Genomic DNA, 19,340 nt, shown 5'->3' on the forward strand with positions numbered 1-19,340 from the left:
TATACATATATATATATATATATATATATATATATATATATATATATAATATACTAATATGTACTATATGCATGAATATATATTTATCATATAGATAGATATGTAGATATATCCTATTAATTGTATCTCTATAGATGTAATACCAGGATCATTTTTTAAAGAACATCATGCAAATTTTCCAAAATTAGAAGGCCCATAATCCCCAGAAAGCTTAATAATAGTATATGATATGGATATTCAAGAAGCTGTGATCTAAATAGAGAGCAGGCATATAAAACATTGATACTGTTTTAGTCAGCAGTTTTGCTGTTGAGACCAAAAGACCTGACAAGAACAATTTTAGAGGAGGAGAAGTTTATTTGGGGCTCATGGTTTCAGAGTTCTCAATCTATAAAAGGCTGGCTCCATTCCTTGGGGCTCAAGGTAAGGCAGAACATCATGGCAAAGTGAAGCAGCTCACATGATGATCAGAAAGCAGAGAGAAATTAAGCTCAGCATGCCCCCAGGGACCCACCTCCTCCAGTCACAACCTAGCACCCTACAGTTACCAATCAGTTAATCCCTTTCAGGGAAGTAACATACTGATTGGGTTAAGACCCTCATTTCACCTCTCAATGTTCTTGAATTGTCTCACACATGAGCTTTAGGGAGACACCTAATCTCTAAACCATAACAGACACCAAAGATAATACAGAGATCACTAGTTGAGAAATAATTTACTCCAAAAATATAAACATTTACCTACCCGATGAATGTTGTAAGGACAAAAAGACTGGTTGAGGAAACTTGCTAAACTGATAGATCCAGAAGATAGTATAAATGTAAAATCAAGTTGCCAGCAAGTTTTCCAACAAACACAATTTATGGTTGGGAGATATGGCATTTGCCATATTGAATTCACCACACCATTTTCAGCTCAAATACATGCCTTATTTTGAAGCCTAAAACCTTAAGCTCAAAGTTATTGTTAAAGTAAATAGAACTATTGGTTTTCTAAGGCTCCTATTACAAAATACCACAAACTGAGTGAATTAAACAGCAGAGATTTATTGCCTCTCAGCTCCAGAAGTTTGAAATTCAAGATCATGGTATGAGCAGAGCCACATTCTCTTTGAAGGTCCTAAGGAAAGATCTGCTCTGTTCCTCTTTCCCAGCTCTGTTGGTTTGCTGACAATACTTGGTGTCCCTTAACTTGTAGATATATCATGCTGATCATGGCTTTTATAGTCTCATGGTATTTTCTGTTTGTGTGTGTGTGTAAATTTCCCTTTTTCATAAGGACACTTGTGATATTGGATTGGAGGCTATCCTACTCCAGCATGGCCTCATCTTAACTAATGACATTGAAATGGCCTATTTTCAAACAAGGTACTGGGGGTTAGGACTTCAAAATACAAACCTGGAGAATGGGGGACACAATTGGGCTCATAATAATGGATTAAAGTACTAATAAATTAAAATCTAAGATTAAAACAAAACCCATACTCTACCTTTAACTATTTTTGTGATTGTTTCATCATTTGAGTAAAGGAAGCTTAGCATGTAAACTGTTTGCTTGTGAGTGTGTTTCCTTGCTCTGCCACAAGAGGGTAGCATCCTTCCTGTTGTTTTCTGTGTTACTCCTATTAGTATATTCAGTACTTGGCCAGTCATCCACAATGTAAATATATCGGATATGGAATGAATTTAAGACACATTTTTTGGACTGGGGAATGTAGATAAGTGGTAGACACTTGCATAATATACATGAGGCCCTGGGTTCAATCCCTTTATTGTGAACAAAACAAAACAAAAAAGACATTTCTTGAGGGGTAGGCAAGTGAGGAGGTATCACAGGCTGGGAAGACTCATGTGTCCAAACTATCCCCAACGTGACTATCTCTCCTCTGGATTTCTGATCAGAATCAAATCCAAGAGAAATTTACACAGAAGCTGTTGTCTCTTCCAATGAATGGGACACGGTGTGTCAGAAGGGTAGGGTGGATGAGTTTTAGAAAAAGGCAGAAGTGGAAAGAGCCATCACATCTGGTGACCTCAGACTTATATCCCTTCTTGGGCTTCACCACTAATTCATCACAGGATCTTGTTCAAACCACTGACTCATCTCAGGATCCATTCCTGCACACAACTTCTTAGGACCTCCCCCCCACCCCTTTTTTTCCTAAATAATCTCTCTTCCTTTGATTTTTCTCCTTTCTTTCTGTGCCTCTCCAGTGCTGCAGGTTGAGAGAGATTCCTTAGTTGCTATAATACAGACCAAAGCAGCCTGGCTCTCTTTAGGGGATTATAATGTAGTGAGAAGGAAGAAGGTATGTCTACAGATAGAAGACTGAAGAGCTTGTGATCCATGCTGTCTTAGGCTGCCTGCTGTTAAGAGTTGTTGACAGGAGAAATGATGTGAAGTAGAAGAAGAGAAATATTTTCCCTTGGATCTTAAAGAATCTTCAGAATTAAGCTGAGGAATAGATGGAAGAGACAGTGGTTGATACAAAATACATATGGAAATAAAATGTTCTGGGAAACATAACATGTTAAGGGTTCGGTTAGGAATATAATGTGAAAGCATAACTATACCTAAATTACATTCAACAAAATTTTTTTTATTTGACAGAGTTCTGAGTATAATGTTAACTAAATTAAACTTGATCTCAGAAGCGAAGGGAACCTGGCTCTGCTTCTGAGCAGAAGAGGGTTTGTTCCATTCAAATTTGCTAAGGCCCTTGATTACTTGGGTGAGCTCATTCCTGTGTGTATATATTTTGGCTCCATCAGCAAATGGGGGATTATTTGGGCTCCACCTCCAGCTTCTTACTTAAAACATTCAACCCCCACCCCCTTTAGGACATTTGACACCAGGCAAAAAAGCCCAAGTTCATGAGGACCCAGACAAGAGGCATTTTGTCACTTCCATTGTTAACAATACCCTAGTCATAGAACTACTTCCTCCCACAACCGAAACATATTCAATGAGCCTATGCCATCCCTGCTTCAAGTCTGAACAGGTTGACAACTACTGATGTGCAGTCTCAGAGATCTTGGGTGAATTACCTGTACGAGAGAGTGACCTAAAATTCATTAGGATATATCACTATCACCTTAATACCTGTAAAAATTAAATAGTCCTATAAGTTAGGAAATAAATGTGAAGAAAGGCAGAATTACATCAAGTTCAGAAGACTTGACACTTCAAAGGAGATATACTTGTTTCTTAAGAGATCAAGAATAATGAAACCTATCAAGCGGCATGATGACTTGGTGTGAGTTGCAGATTTTCATGCAGAAAAAAACAGGTAATTATGGCTCCATCTCAGGAAGGTACAGACTTGTGCAAGGAAGGCTGGGACACAAGCTGGGTGGAAAAATTAATGCACAACTATGAATAGGATTCAGGTGTGTCATTAGGGAGGCTTTTGAGAATCTGTCCCATTCACTGTCTCTGAGTCCAGCCTCACCAGCTCAGTTGGCCATGAAATAGTGAGCGAATTTTAACATGAAAATACTTTGAATTAAGAGTATAAGAGAATCAAAGCTGTAATACTGATATTTTGTGTTAGGAATGGTGTATGTGTATTTTAGAATTAATAATTTTTAATATTATGTTGTCTACTCAGATTAGTTTTATAAGCTCATTTTATAAATGGGTAATGATAAGTTTTGACGTGTAGGTTTATGAAATCTCACTAAATTGATTTGGTGTTGAAATATTTCAGAAAAGTCTAATTTTCCCTCATTTGTTTATAAGTTTTAAATTCATAATTCATAATACAAATGAGAAGTTTTTTTTAAATTTTTTTTTAATTGTAGATGGACACATACCATCTTTATTTATTTTTATGCGGTGCTGAGGATCGAACCCAGTGCCTTACACATGCAAGGGAAGCGCTTCATCACTGAGCTACAGCCCCGACCCTAATTTGAAAAGTTTAAAGGGAAATCTAATTATCTGAGCTTAAAATTGTGTCCCCCAAATAAAATTTTCCTTAAATTGGATGTTAAGCATTTTTATTTTATTTTTTTTAATTTTTATTGTTGGTTGTTCAAAACGTTACATAGTTCTTGATATATCATATTTCACACTTTGATTCAAGTGGGTTATGAACTCCCATTTTTATCCCGTATACAGATTGCAAAATCACATCAGTTACACATCCATTGATTTACATATTGCCATACTATTGTCTGTTGTATTCTGCTGCCTTTCCTATCCTCTACTATCCCCCCTCCCCTCCCCTCCCCTCCCCTCTTCTCTCTCTACCCCCTCTACTGTCATTCATTTCTCCCCCTTGTATTATTTTTCCCTTTCCCCTCACTTCCTCTTGTATGTACTTTTGTATAACCCTGAGGGTCTCCTTCCATTTCCATGCAATTTCCCTTCTCTCTCCCTTTCCCTCCCACCTCTCATCCCTGTTTAATGTTAATCTTCTTCTCATGCTCTTCGTCCCTACTCTGTTCTTAGTTACTCTCCTTATATCAAAGAAGACATTTGGCATTTGTTTTTTAGGGATTGGCTAGCTTCACTTAGCATAATCTGCTCTAATGCCATCCATTTCCCTGTAAATTCTATGATTTTGTCATTTTTTAATGCAGAGTAATACTCCATTGTGTATAAATGCCACATTTTTTTTATCCATTCGTCTATTGAAGGGCATCTAGGTTGGTTCCACAGTCTTGCTATTGTGAATTGTGCTGCTATGAACATCGATGTAGCAGTGTCCCTGTAGCATGCTCTTTTTAGGTCTTTAGGGAATAGACCAAGAAGGGGAATAGCTGGGTCAAATGGTGGCTCCATTCCCAGCTTTCCAAGAAATCTCCATACTGCTTTCCAAATTGGCTGCACCAATCTGCAGTCCCACCAGCAATGTACAAGTGTACCCTTTTCCCCACATCCTCGCCAGCACTTGTTGTTGTTTGACTTCCTAATGGCTGCCAATCTTACTGGAGTGAGATGGTATCTTAGGGTGGTTTTGATTTGCATTTCTCTGACAGCTAGAGATGGTGAGCATTTTTTCATGTACTTGTTGATTGACTGTATGTCCTCCTCTGAGAAGTGTCTGTTCAGGTCCTTGGCCCATTTGTTGATTGGGTTGTTTGTTCTCTTATTGTCTAATTTTTTGAGTTCTTTGTATACTCTGGATATTAGGGCTCTATCTGAAGTGTGAGGAGTAAAGATTTGTTCCCAGGATGTAGGCTCCCTATTTACCTCTCTTATTGTTTCTTTTGCTGAGAAAAAACTTTTTAGTTTGAGTAAGTCCCATTTGTTGATTCTAGTTATTAATGTTAAGCATTTTTAAACATAAAAACAGAACAATAGAGCTAAGGATGTAACTCAGAGAGTTTGATCCCAAACAGCACAAAAATAAAATAAAGAATAATAATATTTAAAAATTGAACTTAAAAGTATACAAAAGCATTAATTTTAAAATTTTTAGTGGCTTTTCCAGAAACCCAATCACTCTATTCAATACACATATCTCAGAAGCATGTCTCCAAGCTTAATGCAAAACTGTCCTTCTTTGACATTTATTTAGGGGAAATTTTTCATAGTATTTCATGTCTGTCCTCTGTTCTGTCACTTTTTTCCATCTGGATTTCACATTAGACAGAATATAGATTACAGGGACGTATTCTCCACATGTATTAGCTTCTCTTTCATACTTTTTATTAATTATTTCCCTATATTGGGGAGGGGAATTCCTCACTTCCCAGCTTTTATTTTCATTGTTCCTGTAACACCCTATGATTCCTACCACACCTTGGTAATATGCATTCAAAATACAATCCGCACACCCTTCATCAAAGAGTGTCTATGGTGATAAAATGATAAGGAGAATGCCACTATGGTCACGTCCCAGTGTCCCATTTCAACAATGAGCTGCAATCAGAGCTTGCCAAGCAGGCCAAGCAGAGGATATCAGAGACTACAGAAAGCCCTGGGGAGTTGTTATCATGACAACAGCCAAGGCTGATATTGCTGTATAGTCACCCCCACCCCTCACTGTCATGTGTCATGTCATCACAGTGACTTTCCATCTGCAGGGTTTCATCTGCCTTGTAAAATGTCCCCCAGTTTTGCTGCACTGACAACAGCACTAGAAATCATGCCCTGACTTATTGCCAGGCTTTATTCTTCTGGTTGTGGCAATGAAGCATGAGAGTCCCCTGAAGGAAGTGTGGCAAAACCTCAGGAATGAGGCCCCCAGGAGATTGGAAGAGTTGAGACAAAATACAAAGTATGGAAGGGAACCCCCATTCACACCTGCTCTCTGAGGAGGGCTTCCCCAGCAGAGTCATAGGCTCTGAAAACATATGAAGACTAGAATTTCATATAATGATGGAGAGGAATAGGCTGGGATGCTACTTTCCCTAGAGTAGTCAGAGAAACACCTATGAGAAAGGACCAGCCAAGGAAAAGTGTCATTATCCCACTCAACCATTCTTGATCCTCCTTCTCAACTTTATTGATCTAAATGTCATTTATTGCCTCAAATTATAGATTTTTCTGACTTTTCTATTGTTTTCCCCCCATAGGAATATATTTGGTGAGGACAGCGACTTTGGCCTGAGAATCACTATGTCCCTAGCTTCTTGAACACTGCTGGCACATGGGAAACCACTTTGAATGATCCCATCAGTGCCCACAAGTTGATAAGCATTGCCTGAAGATGATTTTCCTTATCCCATTCTAGATGTGAAAATGTTTTATATTTTTGCTATAAAATGTGTTATGGGCTGGACATGGTGGTACAGACTGCAATCCCAGCAGCTTGGGAGCCTGAGGCAGAAGGGTCTTGACTCAAAGCCAACCTCGGCAACTTAGTGAGGACCTAAGCAACTTAGTAAGACCCTATAATAAAATATATTTTAAAAAGGACTTGGGATGTGACTCAGTGGTTAATTGCCCCTGGGTTTAATCCCTGGTATAAAAAAAGTGTCATGGTTTTAAAAACCTATATAATTCTAAATCTAAACCTTTAGAGTCTACTTATTGATCCAAGACCTCCAAAAACAATGTAAAGAAAATTCTAGACTTTTCTATTTGGGTGTAATCTCTACTTGCTAATTTTTCTTGTCGTTCCATAAAAATGGTAGTTGTAAAATACAAATTCAATAATATAACCATAAAGATACAATAAGTCTTAAAATTTGTTGATTATTGCAAGGGCTATAGACAGTCCCAAACCATGGTTTCAATGTTGAATCAAAAGTTTCTCAGCTGAGAACTCACTGGATTGTATCTTTCTTGTATTCTCTGTGTGCAGAGCAGAGACTTGAAAACTGAACATTTCTGCTCTTTCATAAAGGCTCTAGAATATTGACACTTATCAGTGATCAAGATTCCATACTTAATTACTTTTTTGTGTGTGCCAGGAATTGAACTCAGGGGTGCTTAATCAGTAAACCACAGGCTCAGCCCATTTTTTAATTTCTTATTTTGAGACAGGATCTCACTTATTTACTTAGAGCCTTGCTAAGTTGTTGAGGCTGGCTTTCAACTAGGGATTCTCCTGCCTCAGCCTCCCAAGCCACTGGTATTATAGGTATACACCATTGTGCCTGGCTGAGACTTAATCTCAATCATTCCAGTTATTCCTAGAGTTCCTGCTCAGGCCTAGATACCAGTGATGCCAACTTTAAGTAACTGTGGCTGGCTGCTCACTCATTCCTTTGAAGCTCAATTTGCCAGTCATAGAATCTTGCTGGACTGGAAGAGCACCCTGAAATCTAGGACACATATGGGTCAGGACACATGATCCCCAAAGGACTATGGCATGTGGGTATTTTCAAATGCCAGCATGCACTAAGTTTTCTTGCATTACTCAAGATAAATCTTTAGGCACCACATCTGTTCTTTTCAAACCTTGTGTAACAAAATGAATGTGTCTAGCTCTTGGGCCTGAGGAATCTGCTCACCTCTGTCTTCAGCGCCACTGTGATATATCCCAGACAGGGCAGCTTCTGCACTTGCCATGCTCTGGAATGCCAGGGGAGGCCTCAGGATTCACTTTGCCCACGTTTAGTTCCAGCTGCCCACAAGGCTGCCTCCTTTCCTCCACATTTGGGTCAGTCCTCTCCTGGGGACTCCTGCAGTCCTCCTTTCTTCTCTCATGGCAGAGACTGGGCTTTCTGACTGACATTGTGTTAAGTTAGCTGTCCACATGCTTCCACTTTGAGATTCACGCAATGTGACAGCCAGAAAAAGGCCCATGATGCAGTCAATTCCATTTCCTCACTTCAGAGAGGACATGGCAATTACTAGATACCTGGAGGCAGGTTAATGATTGAGTTAGGAACGGGATTTCTTGACTCTCCACTGAGAGGTATGAAGCCCACAACTGGGAAAGGACCCTGACTTCTGACCCAGGTATTCTATGAAACCTTTTCCTTGCTTTAAGTCCTCACCTACTTTAACCCAGGGGGTGAGGGTGACCCTTCTATGGTGTAATGACTTTTTACTCTTACAGCCAACACCACAACTCTCCTTTCCCAGTCTCTGGTGGTCTTGCAACCACGTGTACTGGGGACCATAGCTTTCATCCTGGGAAGATCACACAACTCAACAGGACATCTGATCTACATTTCCCAGGGGAGGACTCAGGTACTCCAGAGAGAGCTGTGTCACCAAAAGGAATTTCTGTGTCATTCAGCTTCTTGTGCATCACCTAAGGGTGAGGTGTAGCTCAATAACAAAAACAAGGATTTGAGGTACATGCATTTATTTATCTCTCATTGCAGCAGCAAGATAAACATTTATAATTCTGTGTTCAACAAGTTAGAAATGGTAGCAAGGCCAGGAACCTTGAGCCTGTCTATAAGGCACATAAAACAAATATGTTTCATAATATAGGCATCAAACGATATGTGATGTGAGAAAATTCATTCTAGCCCCTGAATATAATTCTGTGCAAAATGAACTTATCACCCAAAGTATTCTCAAAGCTAAAATAAAACATTTAAACTCAAATACTTTAACTAAATTAGAAATACAAACAACAGTCATCCTCTGCCTGTTGATCTCCAACAAAAGGTCAAAAAACAAAACCATGAGCAAAGACAATGCAAAAGAGAATAGGTTTATCTAGATAGACTAGATGCCCATCAAAATCACATCTCCTCTTCTGATTCTTGTTCTCGTTCAACATTTTTCAGGAGTCCAACTTCTGAGGGGCAGAGCCTCCTAAGTCTAGATTTCACCAACCTGAGGAAACAGAAAATCCTCTCTGTTAGATGATGTTTAAAATGAAAACTGAGAGCATCATTTACCTATAAACCTCCAGATTGTTTGTGTGAATAGGGGAAGCATCCCAAAAAGGAAAATTGTTTTCATTTGGCTTGGAGTTACATGAGCATGATTGTAGATTAAATCAGGTTATAAGTAAAATGATAAAATGTGACTTTCAAATGTAGTATGCTATTATTTAATTGGGCATCAGAAGATAACTTTGATCATTTCTAAAACAAACAAAAGAGAATCTGAAACAGATCAGTGGAGCTTCTCTATCAAAGCCATACCTATCAGTGAATGCAAAAAAAGATGTCCTCCCCTGTAAAGGAAAAGCAGGAAGTCACCTCCTTCCCTAGGGCTGGCACCCAAGGCAAGCCCCATGCCAAGTCTGGCTAGAATTCAGCCCTTACTTGTCCCTTCAGAGACGTGCTTGTATGTAGGGCACAGGCCACACTTAACTGCACGAGATGGCCCTGTCCATGATGAATTAAGTTCAGAGAAGTTCTCTTTACCTTGTGACCCTATCCATAGGTTAAGAGAATCTAAAATGTGGGTTTGTGGAGAGTAGCAGTTTCAATGCTTGACACTTGAAGATCTAAAGCTTCTTAGCGGCAAAAGCCCCCACAGGCTCTTCACTTCTCTAATGTAATCAAAAGACTATTAATAAGAACTGTGCAAAGCTTTTCCTGTGCATGATTATCATAAGAACATTGCACTGTGACCACATCAATAAAACATAACTTCCAAAAATACATAGAATGTGCAAACAAATTTGATAAACCAAATCACCAAAATTATTCTATTATGAAAAACTCCAACAGCCTATTTTTATCTTGAAACATTTTCTGCCTTCTTCTGATGAAGTTCTGGCCTATCTTATCAATATGTCATGCCTTTCCCCGTGCTCTGGATCCCAGTAAAGCTTCAGTTTACTTGTTTGCTCCCCTAATGCTAGCCAGAGTCTGAACCAATGTCTGTTATGTAATAGTGGCTCCACACACATTTGATAAATCAATGACCCTCATCTGTTCATAGAGGCTAATTATTCTGTCATTTCCAACTCAGCAGACAACAATAACTAGGCAGTATTAGTAACATCTGTTGACTCAAGAACTAAAAGAACTGCTGCAAATCATTACCCTTGATTACTGACTATTGATATTGCCCCCACTGTCCTCAATCCTTCTCTTTCAATTGGCCTTCTCATGAAAGACCAATTCCCTTTGACAAGTCAAAGGCTGAAGAGGATTTCTGTCATTTATTTTTTTATTTTTTGAAAACTACATCTTATTTCCAGATGTACACTCCAGGCACATTTTCAACACATGGGAAATGAAATGGATTATTTAATTGAGTAGTTTCATTCCTGAAGACTCTGGTGGAAAGTAAAACAATTCATGGCTGCTTCTTACACATTAATTGCATCATAATTTGACTCTTCTCTGGTTCTATCTGCTGTTACCCCATCACCAAGCTGAGACATAGTGAGACACCTTTATCAGGCTCTTTCTGCCAGCTGTAGTTCTAGATTTTGCACATGCAAAAATGCATCAGGGACACATTGAGAGAGTAGTAAAAAGGAAGTATAAAAAATTGCTAGTTACTCAAATGGTGCAAAGCCCAGGAACTAAGGTCAGGATACATATGCCATTTTCCTTTCATATATTTTCTTCAATTTATATATGAAACTGCCGAGCTGAGACAATAGGTGCATTTCCATGAAGCTATCATAAGCACAATTCAGGTATCTCTATTTTGTTCTTCAAAATGGATCACATGAATCATTGCTTGGAATACCAATCTGTAAATAGGAAATAGTCTCCTACTTATAGAAAGGGTCTCCTGAAACAGTTCTGTGCAACAGTAGTGTTTAAATGTGAGACACAGTAAAACATGGAATAAGAATTCCAGATAGTTCCCACCTATAAACTATCATAATAAAGAGTGAAGGCACAGGATTGAATGAGGCAATATTTAAACTGTTGTTCTAAAGAGCTGGGAAGTATAGGTTCATCTTCCAGAGATTTGGGGATTCATAACCTAGTTGTGCTTTCGTAATGATCTCTGTGCTATATCAAACAAATTCTGATGTGTGTTCTAACACTTCATCATTTGTGGATAACTTCTGAATCACTCAGGCCCTGACCAGTGGATTTTCAAGGATCTTTACCTTGAAATTCAGGAGTAAATTAACCATTCATGTGACCTCACTGAAAGACACTCATGAATCTTAATAATATATTTTTAGTTGTTGCTAAAGTTTAAATCCAAATAGTTCAGAAAAAAAATGAACTCTTGTTTTTATCTTACCAATAGCAATATGAGAGCAAACTAAATAGCATATGAAGCATGATTTACAAATATAGACTCCACTTAAGAAGTTCTGAGATCACAGCAAACAAGTGTTTATTGAACACTTACTATCTATCTATATCTATATATATCTATATCTATATCTATATATATCTATATATATATATATATATATATATATATATATAATTTGTCAATGTAAAAGAGGTATGGGAATATGAAAAGGATCTTTACCACAATACAATACAATATAGCTGGCAGATAAAACAAACACACATGAATTATTGTGGTTTGGATCTTTAAAATCCCCCAAGAAGTCATATGGTAAAGACCTGGTCCCTAGCCATTCATCTTACATTTTGGCAAAGGACTTGTCTACATTTCTCTGAGTTTCAAAGTGATGAACAAGTGTGTATAGCAGAGGAAATTTCAAGGCATCACAGACTTCAGACTGTGGCGTAGGTACTGATGGAGGCTCTGAGCCAGATTTCTAGAGACAATTGAGAGCATATAAAGCTGAACAGAAAGTTTTGAAAAACTTGCAGTTTGCCAGAAAAGTAGTGTATGTAAAGTTATGGTCAAGGAGGGTGTAGTTGTTAAAGAGATTTGCACCATCAAAAAGAAGCCAAAAACTTTGCATTGAGACAATAGGAAAGGTGCCTTGAGGGCGCCTCAGGAATCAATGAGACTCTACCAGTTGCAGGTTCAAAGGTTTAAAAATGTAAGCCTTTCATTGCATGAGAGCATCGGGGTCCCATGAGTACACAGGGCCAAACAGCAAGTTGTTTCCTCAGGATTTGTTTTACTGTGCTCAGCCATCTGGGCATTTCGAGGACACTGCAGCTATGGTCCAAGTGGACCTAGCTACTGCTTGAGTTAGCAGAAGACTTTGGCATCATCCATGTGATGGTGGTTTTGTAGTCATGCAGAAAGAGCTGTGGGATTCCACCAAAATTTCAAAGAAGACCTGAGAGTATCGGTAGTGTGAGTCAGAATCCATACAGGTATCCCTTGAGAAGGTGATGCATATAGCTATAAGCATGAAGCTGAAGCTGCATTGGAGACCCCAGGAAGTTAGAGATGCCAGGAATGTGAAGCACCTGCCAAGGGTGGCTGCAGGCAATAAGCAAAGCTACCCCACAATAGTGTCATGTTGGCTGCAGCCACTAAAGCCATAGGGGTGCGACTGTCCAAGTCTTTTGAAGCTCACATCATGGTACCATGTGCTCCAGATACTGGACATGGAACTACAGAATTTAATATTTGCCGTCTTGGGTTTCAGTCTTGATTTTGTCTCATCCCTTTGTTCTAGTCTCCATTTCTCCTATTTGGAATGGAAATGTTTACTTTGTACCATGATATATTGGATATATCTAACTTTATTTTGACATTTACAGGGACTCTCAGCTAAGAGTTTGCTTGGCTTCTCAGAGGAGACTTTGGATTTAGACCTTTGAGCAATACTGGAACTGTTAAGACTTTGAAGATTCTTGCAGATGGTATTGCAATGGATGGATATTGCAATATTGTGACTGTATATTGCATGTGAGATGGACATGAGCCTTAGGGGCCCAGGAGAAAAATGTTATGATTTAGATCTTAAATGTCTCCCAAAAGCTCATGTTAAAAGCTTTTCCCCAGCTGATGGTACTATTGGGAGTTGGTAGAACATTTAGGAGGCAGGTCTAGTCGGAGGAAGTAGGTTATTGGGGATGTGCCCTTTAAGGGTATATTGGGACTATTGACCTTTCCTCTCTCTTTGCTTCCTAGCTGCCCTGAGATTAGCAGCTTTGCTCCCTCATCATGCTCCCCATCACAATGTTCTGTCTCACCTCAGGCCTAAAAGCAATGAAGCTAGCTGCCCATGAACTGAAATCTCTGAAACCTTGAGCAGAAATAAATCTTTCTTCTGTTAAGTTGTTTGTTTCTGGTATTCTGTCACAGTGATGGAGAGCTGACTGATCAGCATCATGGTAGTCAACTTCACCAGATAGATCACAACTTTTAAAATGTCTGGTGGAGAATAAATTGATTAAAAAAAAAAAAAACTTAGGAAAGGGAGACAAGCAAGGGCTAGAGGAATCACAGAAGCATCCATAGAAGAGATATGCATTTAATGTGAATATACCAGGTAGAGGGAACTGTCTGGTCAAAAAGATTAGAATAGCATGTGGTGGGGAAAGGGAGAGGTTGAAAAATAAGAATGTAGTTTCTGGTTTATAGAAAATAGCAAGGGAATAAGAAGTTCATTAGGCGTCTGAAGATTTTTGAAACAGGAAGAGACAGTAGTCTTCTTTTGGCTCTGGAGAGGAGCTGACATGAGGTAGAGAATTTCCTTGAACTCTGGTACTGTTCCAGGAGGCTGCCCAGCCCCTAAGGAGATGAGGCCCAGATGTCAGCCTAGAACAACAGAGGAAGAAGTCAAGTTTCACTCAGTGGCAGAGCCAGCCTTAACAAAGAGCTCATCGCATATTTAGGTGAATGAGAAAGCAGAATTACACAGTACCCAGGAAAGTACAGATCAAAGTGGTCTGACCCAAACCCTAAGGGACATCTGGGAGCTGGGCAAGGGGATAGTTTCTTCAGAGCCACAGTGCCAGAGTGGCTTCAGCAGTAAATCACAAAGAAGCACAGAGCAGGAGGGGTTACCTAGGATTCATGTCTAGAGAGTGGAAAACTGGTTCCAGCACAGGCTGAGACACCACTGAGCCTACAAGCAGCCACTAGGCTAAATCGGATAGTAGGAATCTAGAGAAACTGATAGATGTGTTAGCCACCATCCACATAGATAATTGAATTAATTTTAAAAAGTTAAGATTTTTTAGTTACACATGGACACAATATCTTTATGTTTATTTATTTATATGTGGTGCTGAGGATCAAACCCAGTGCTTCACACATGCAAAGTAACACTCTGCCACTGAGCCACAACCCCAGGCAGAATTAACTAAAATTAATGTGGCACTAATCCCATTTTCATGTGACCAGTAGCTAGTGGCTACCATACTGAACACTAGATTTAGAACACTGCAGGCAGAGAACATTTTAATCAGTGCTCAAGTCCAAAGGATTAGGTGCTGAAGCTTTCATGCCTGGTAATTGGCATCAGCCAAGTCAGTTGTGGCTTGGCACCAGCTGCCTTGGAGAGAAGAGCCATGACAACTACTTTTAATTCCTGCTCATCTTCCAGCTTCAGCTTAAGTTTTGATGGTGAGTAGCCTGCTCCGAGCTCTAACAGCACTTTATTCTTCTATTTCCGTTCATTGTACTGCATTTTCATCATCTCTCTAATTTAGTGCCATCTACAGGACTAAAATTCCTCAAAGACCAGGTCTAGAGTCTACACCTCATTCATTTTTTTTAATACCAAAGGAGGAGGAGAAGGAAAAGGAGGAGAAGATCAAGAACAGCAAGAAGACAACAGCGATTATTGAATTCATATTATGTCTTGAGCCATTAAAATACACAATCTCATTTAGGTACTCTTATTAACCCTGCTTTGTAAACAAAAAAAAATTGAGATTTAGGGATCAATTGACCTGAAGTAATACCACCAAGTGATACAAGAGTGAGGAATATGCTTTCTTTTCAGTCTATTTCTCCTCACCTGTTCATGGAATGTTGTATCAGAATTCTTATTAAAAAAAAAAAAAAGCTTGTGTCACTCAACTTTTAGAAATATTAGAATCAATGACAAATTAACCAAGCACTCAAATTTAATGGGACTCATACAAATTGGTTAAAAACAAACAAACAAAAGTCTCCAAGCTTAAGGAGTGTGTTATGGATTGGATCTGGAATGTCTCATGTGTTCAGAGGTGGGGCCTTTTGGGAAGTGACTGAATCATGCAAACTCTAACTTCATCAGTAGATCAATCCACTGATGGCTGAAAGGACTAGTTGGAGGAAGTAGGTCACTGGGGGCATATCCTGGAAGATTTTGCCTTCTCTCTGGCCCCTTCCTCTGGCCCTCATTCTGCTTCCCAGCTACCATGAGCTGAGAAGCTTTCTTCTGATGTGCCTTTGCACCAGTGTTCTGCCTCACCTCAGGCCCAGAGCAATGGAGCTGGCCAATCGTGGACTGGATTCTCTGAAATCCATGAGCTATAAAAAATCTTTCCTCCTTTAAGTTGTTGGTATCAGCTATTTTGGTCACAGAGATGAAAAACTAACAAAAGGTGCTATAGTTAAAGTGTGTGAGCATGGTTAAATGGAAGATTCACTGCAGATGAGGTTACACCATTCACAAGAGGGAACGGCATATGCAAAGATATGTAGGCACAGAAGAGTGCTGTCAGTGGCACAGCAGAGACACCACTGAGCTATTCCAACTTTAAAACAGCACATATGTATTCTTTAAGTGGCAGTTTCTGTGTTTGATAATTTTTTGCTATGCTACCCTGTCTTATAGGATGGTACGGAATAAAATCTTCTTTTGAATTTTAAGTTGAACACTGTGAAGTGTTGACCATCAGATAATACACCAAGAAAGGAAACGTCCATGAACAAAATTCACTAACTTACCAGGTGACAAAAGCATAATTCACTCCAATGATGATATAGGCCAATGCATAATGCCAACAAAAGCATATGGTGAGAAACATACTGTTGTCATGATCCACCAGATCCCATGCAGGACCTCCACTGGGGGGATACAGGACAAAACCAATCTGCAATTTAAAACAAAATTGCACATATTAAAATAACCAACCATATTCTTAAAAATGTGCATTTCCAATTGCTTAACTAAGATAACTCACTAAGTTGTCACAGAAAAAAAAAAAACATCAAGCTCAGTTGCTTGTTTAGTAACATATAGACAGTATCCACCAAGTCATATTTTTGGAAATAAAAATTAAAAGGACATTTACTAATTAATTTTCAAAATAAGAATAATAATTCTCTCGGGGGATGGGTGGTCTTTCCAAATGTCTTAGGTTTCTACATTGTGCAGTTCACTCTGTTATTTCAGAATTAGAGTCCAAAAAGTTTTTAAAAGAAATAAATTCCCATGGATAACATTATACTTAAGGGTGAAAGAAAGTTTTCCCTTTAAGACCAGGAACAACACATAGATGTCAGCTTTCATCACTTCTATTCAACATTGTACTAGAAATTCTAGCCAGAACAATATGCAAAGAAAATTAAAAATACTCATTAGAAAGGAAGAAGTAAAACTATATATATTACAAATGATATGACCTTGTATATAGAAACATCCTTAAGAATCTGCTCCAAAATAAGTGAGTTTAAAATATTTGCCAATACAAAATCATTAGATACTCTTTTTTTAAGAGAGAGAGAGAGAGAAAGAGAGAGAGAGAATGAGAATGAGAATTTTAATATTTATTTTTTAGTTTTCGGCGGACACAACATCTTTGTTTTATGTGGTGCTGAGGATCAAACCCGGGCCCCACGCATGCCAGGCGAGCACGCTACCGCTTGAGCCACATCCCCAGCCCCAAGATACTCTTTTAAATATAAAAATCACTCACTGCACCTTTCTTTTAGATTTTTTTTGTAGTTGTAGATAGACATCATGTCTTTATTTTTCTAACTAATTTTTTATTTATATGACAGTGGAATACATTACAATTCTTATTACACATATAGAGGACAATTTTTCATATCTCTGGTTGTATACAAAGTACATTAACACCAATTCATGTCTTTATACATGTACTTTGGATAATAATGTCCATCACATTCCACCATCATTTCTAACCCCATGTCCCCACTCTCTTCCCCTCCCACCCCTCTGCCCTACTTAGGGTTCCTCTATTCCTCCCATGCTCCCCCTCCCTACTCCACTATGAGTCAGCCTCCTTATATCAAAGAAAACATTTGGCATTTGGTCTTGGGGATTGGCTAACTTCACTTAGCATTATCTTCTCTAACGCCATCCATTTACCTGCAAATACCATGATTTTATTCTCTTTTATTGCTGAGTAATATTCCATTATGCCCCATTTTTTTAATCCATTCATCTACTCAAGGGCATCTAGGTTGGTTCTACAATTTAGCAATTGTGAATTGTGCTGCTATAAACATTGATGTGGCTGTGTCCCTATAGTATGCTGTTTTTAAGTCCTTTGGGTATAGACTGAGGAAAGGATAGCTTGGTCAAATGGTGGTTCCATTCCTAGTTTTCCAAGAAATCTCCAAACTGCTTTCCATATTGGCTGCACCAATTTGCAGTCCCACCAGCAGTGTATGAGTGAACCTTTTTCCCCACATCCTCACCAACACTTATTGTTGTTTGTCTTCATAATAGCTGCTCTTCTGATTGGAGTGACTCAAAATGGATCAAGGATTTAGGAATAAAACCAGAGACTCTGCATCTAATAGAAGAAAAAGTAGACCCTAATCTCCATCATGTGGGATTACACCCCAACTTCCTTAATAAGACTCCTTTGGCGCAAGAATTAAAATCAAGAATCAATAAATGGGATGAACTCAAACTAAAAAGTTTCTTCTCAGCAAAAGAAACAGTCTGTGAGGTGAATAGAGAGCCTACAGAAAGGGAGCAAATCTTTACCCCTCACACATAAGATAGACCACTAATCTCTAGGGTATATAAAGAACTCAAGGGCTGGGTTTGTGGCTCAGTGGTAGAGCTCTCGCCTAGCATGTGCAGGGCACTGCGTTCAATCCTCAGCACCACATAAATGTAAAATAAAGATATTGTGTCCACCTAAAACTAAAAAAGAAATAAATATTTTTAAAAAAGAACTCAAAAAGCTAAGGACACCAAAAAAAATAAAAAATAAATAACCCAATCAATAAATGGGCCAAGAACCTGAACAGACACTTCTCAGAAGATGATATATAATCAATCAAAAAATTTATGAAAAAATATTCATCATCACTAGCAATTAGAGAAATGCAAAGCAAAACCACTCTAAGATTTCATCTCATGCCTTTATTTTTATTATTTATTTTTGTATCTGGTGCTGAGGATAGACCCCAGAGCCTCACACATGCTGGGCGAGCGCTCTGCCACTGAGGTACAGCCCCAGCCTCAACTCACTGCACTTTTATCTGCTGCCCTAATTTGCTTTCTAATCTGAAATTCTAAGAAAAAAAAATGCCTGCAACTTTTTTTTGCTATATCTTGTATGCCACTCCTGATCATCTGTTTTTGATTAGTTTAAGCTCATTAGTATCACATTTAAATCATAAATAACTATCTTCTCTAATAAGCAATAAGTCAGGGACCAACATTCTATAGTTGAGTGTAAATTTCCTATTTTTTTAAGAAATTTTTAACCAATCATTTATTTCAACACTATAAGCCTATACAAGTGTTTGATCTGAAGTATCAGACCTCAGACAGCTACTGCTTAGTTGGGTCTTTTTGACATTATAGAATGAGTTTTTGTCTTAAAGACAAAACAAGGCTGGTTTTAGTTAGGGGAGAGGGTGGTATTGGAGCTGGAAGACACAGAGGAAACAACTGTCCAAACTAACAAGAAGTGACAACAACAGGGACAATTTCCACATCCTCTGCATGTACCTCGGCTTAAGGAGGATGAGAAGGAGATTGGGAGGGGCAAAGCACAAGGTGAGCTATGGACATATTCTCCCATACAGAGCCACGAGGAAAACATGACTCATGGAATGCAGGGACCTGAAGAATTTTATTTTTGAAATTGCATAATGTGGGACTGACCGCAGCTCATTCAGCCATAGAACAGGTAATTTCAGGCTGCCATTCGCCTGTGGCTTGCAGACAGATTGCTAGGGTTCAGTGCCTGGGGGCTTCTTAGAACCTGATCTTATCGGAGCGAACACCGAGCACGGG

At 38.8% G+C, this 19,340-nt stretch overlaps 1 protein-coding gene across 4 annotated transcripts in view; it reads right to left on the reverse strand.

Moving 5' to 3' along the window:
• Positions 1-8,697: 8,697 nt before the first annotated feature.
• Positions 8,698-19,340, reverse strand: part of LOC107136361 (transmembrane protein 45A) — a 67,820-nt gene continuing 57,177 nt past the window's right edge. For 3 of the 4 annotated variants that reach the window (XM_048803446.1, XM_048803445.1, XM_048803447.1), the window contains exons 5-6: positions 16,061-16,206; positions 13,634-13,936 (exon numbers count right to left, since the gene is read on the reverse strand). In XM_048803446.1, coding sequence (XP_048659403.1) covers positions 13,786-13,936; positions 16,061-16,206 — 297 coding nt within the window. In that variant the 3' untranslated portion in view covers positions 13,634-13,785. Of the gene's footprint in view, positions 9,197-13,633; positions 13,937-16,060; positions 16,207-19,340 lie in introns of those variants that run through there. The other variant, XM_048803448.1, reaches the window with a different exon arrangement.

The sequence above is a fragment of the Marmota marmota genome, unplaced genomic scaffold, assembly GCF_001458135.2.
Source record: "Marmota marmota marmota unplaced genomic scaffold, marMar, whole genome shotgun sequence".
In the NCBI taxonomy this organism is placed as follows: Eukaryota; Metazoa; Chordata; class Mammalia; order Rodentia; family Sciuridae; genus Marmota; species Marmota marmota.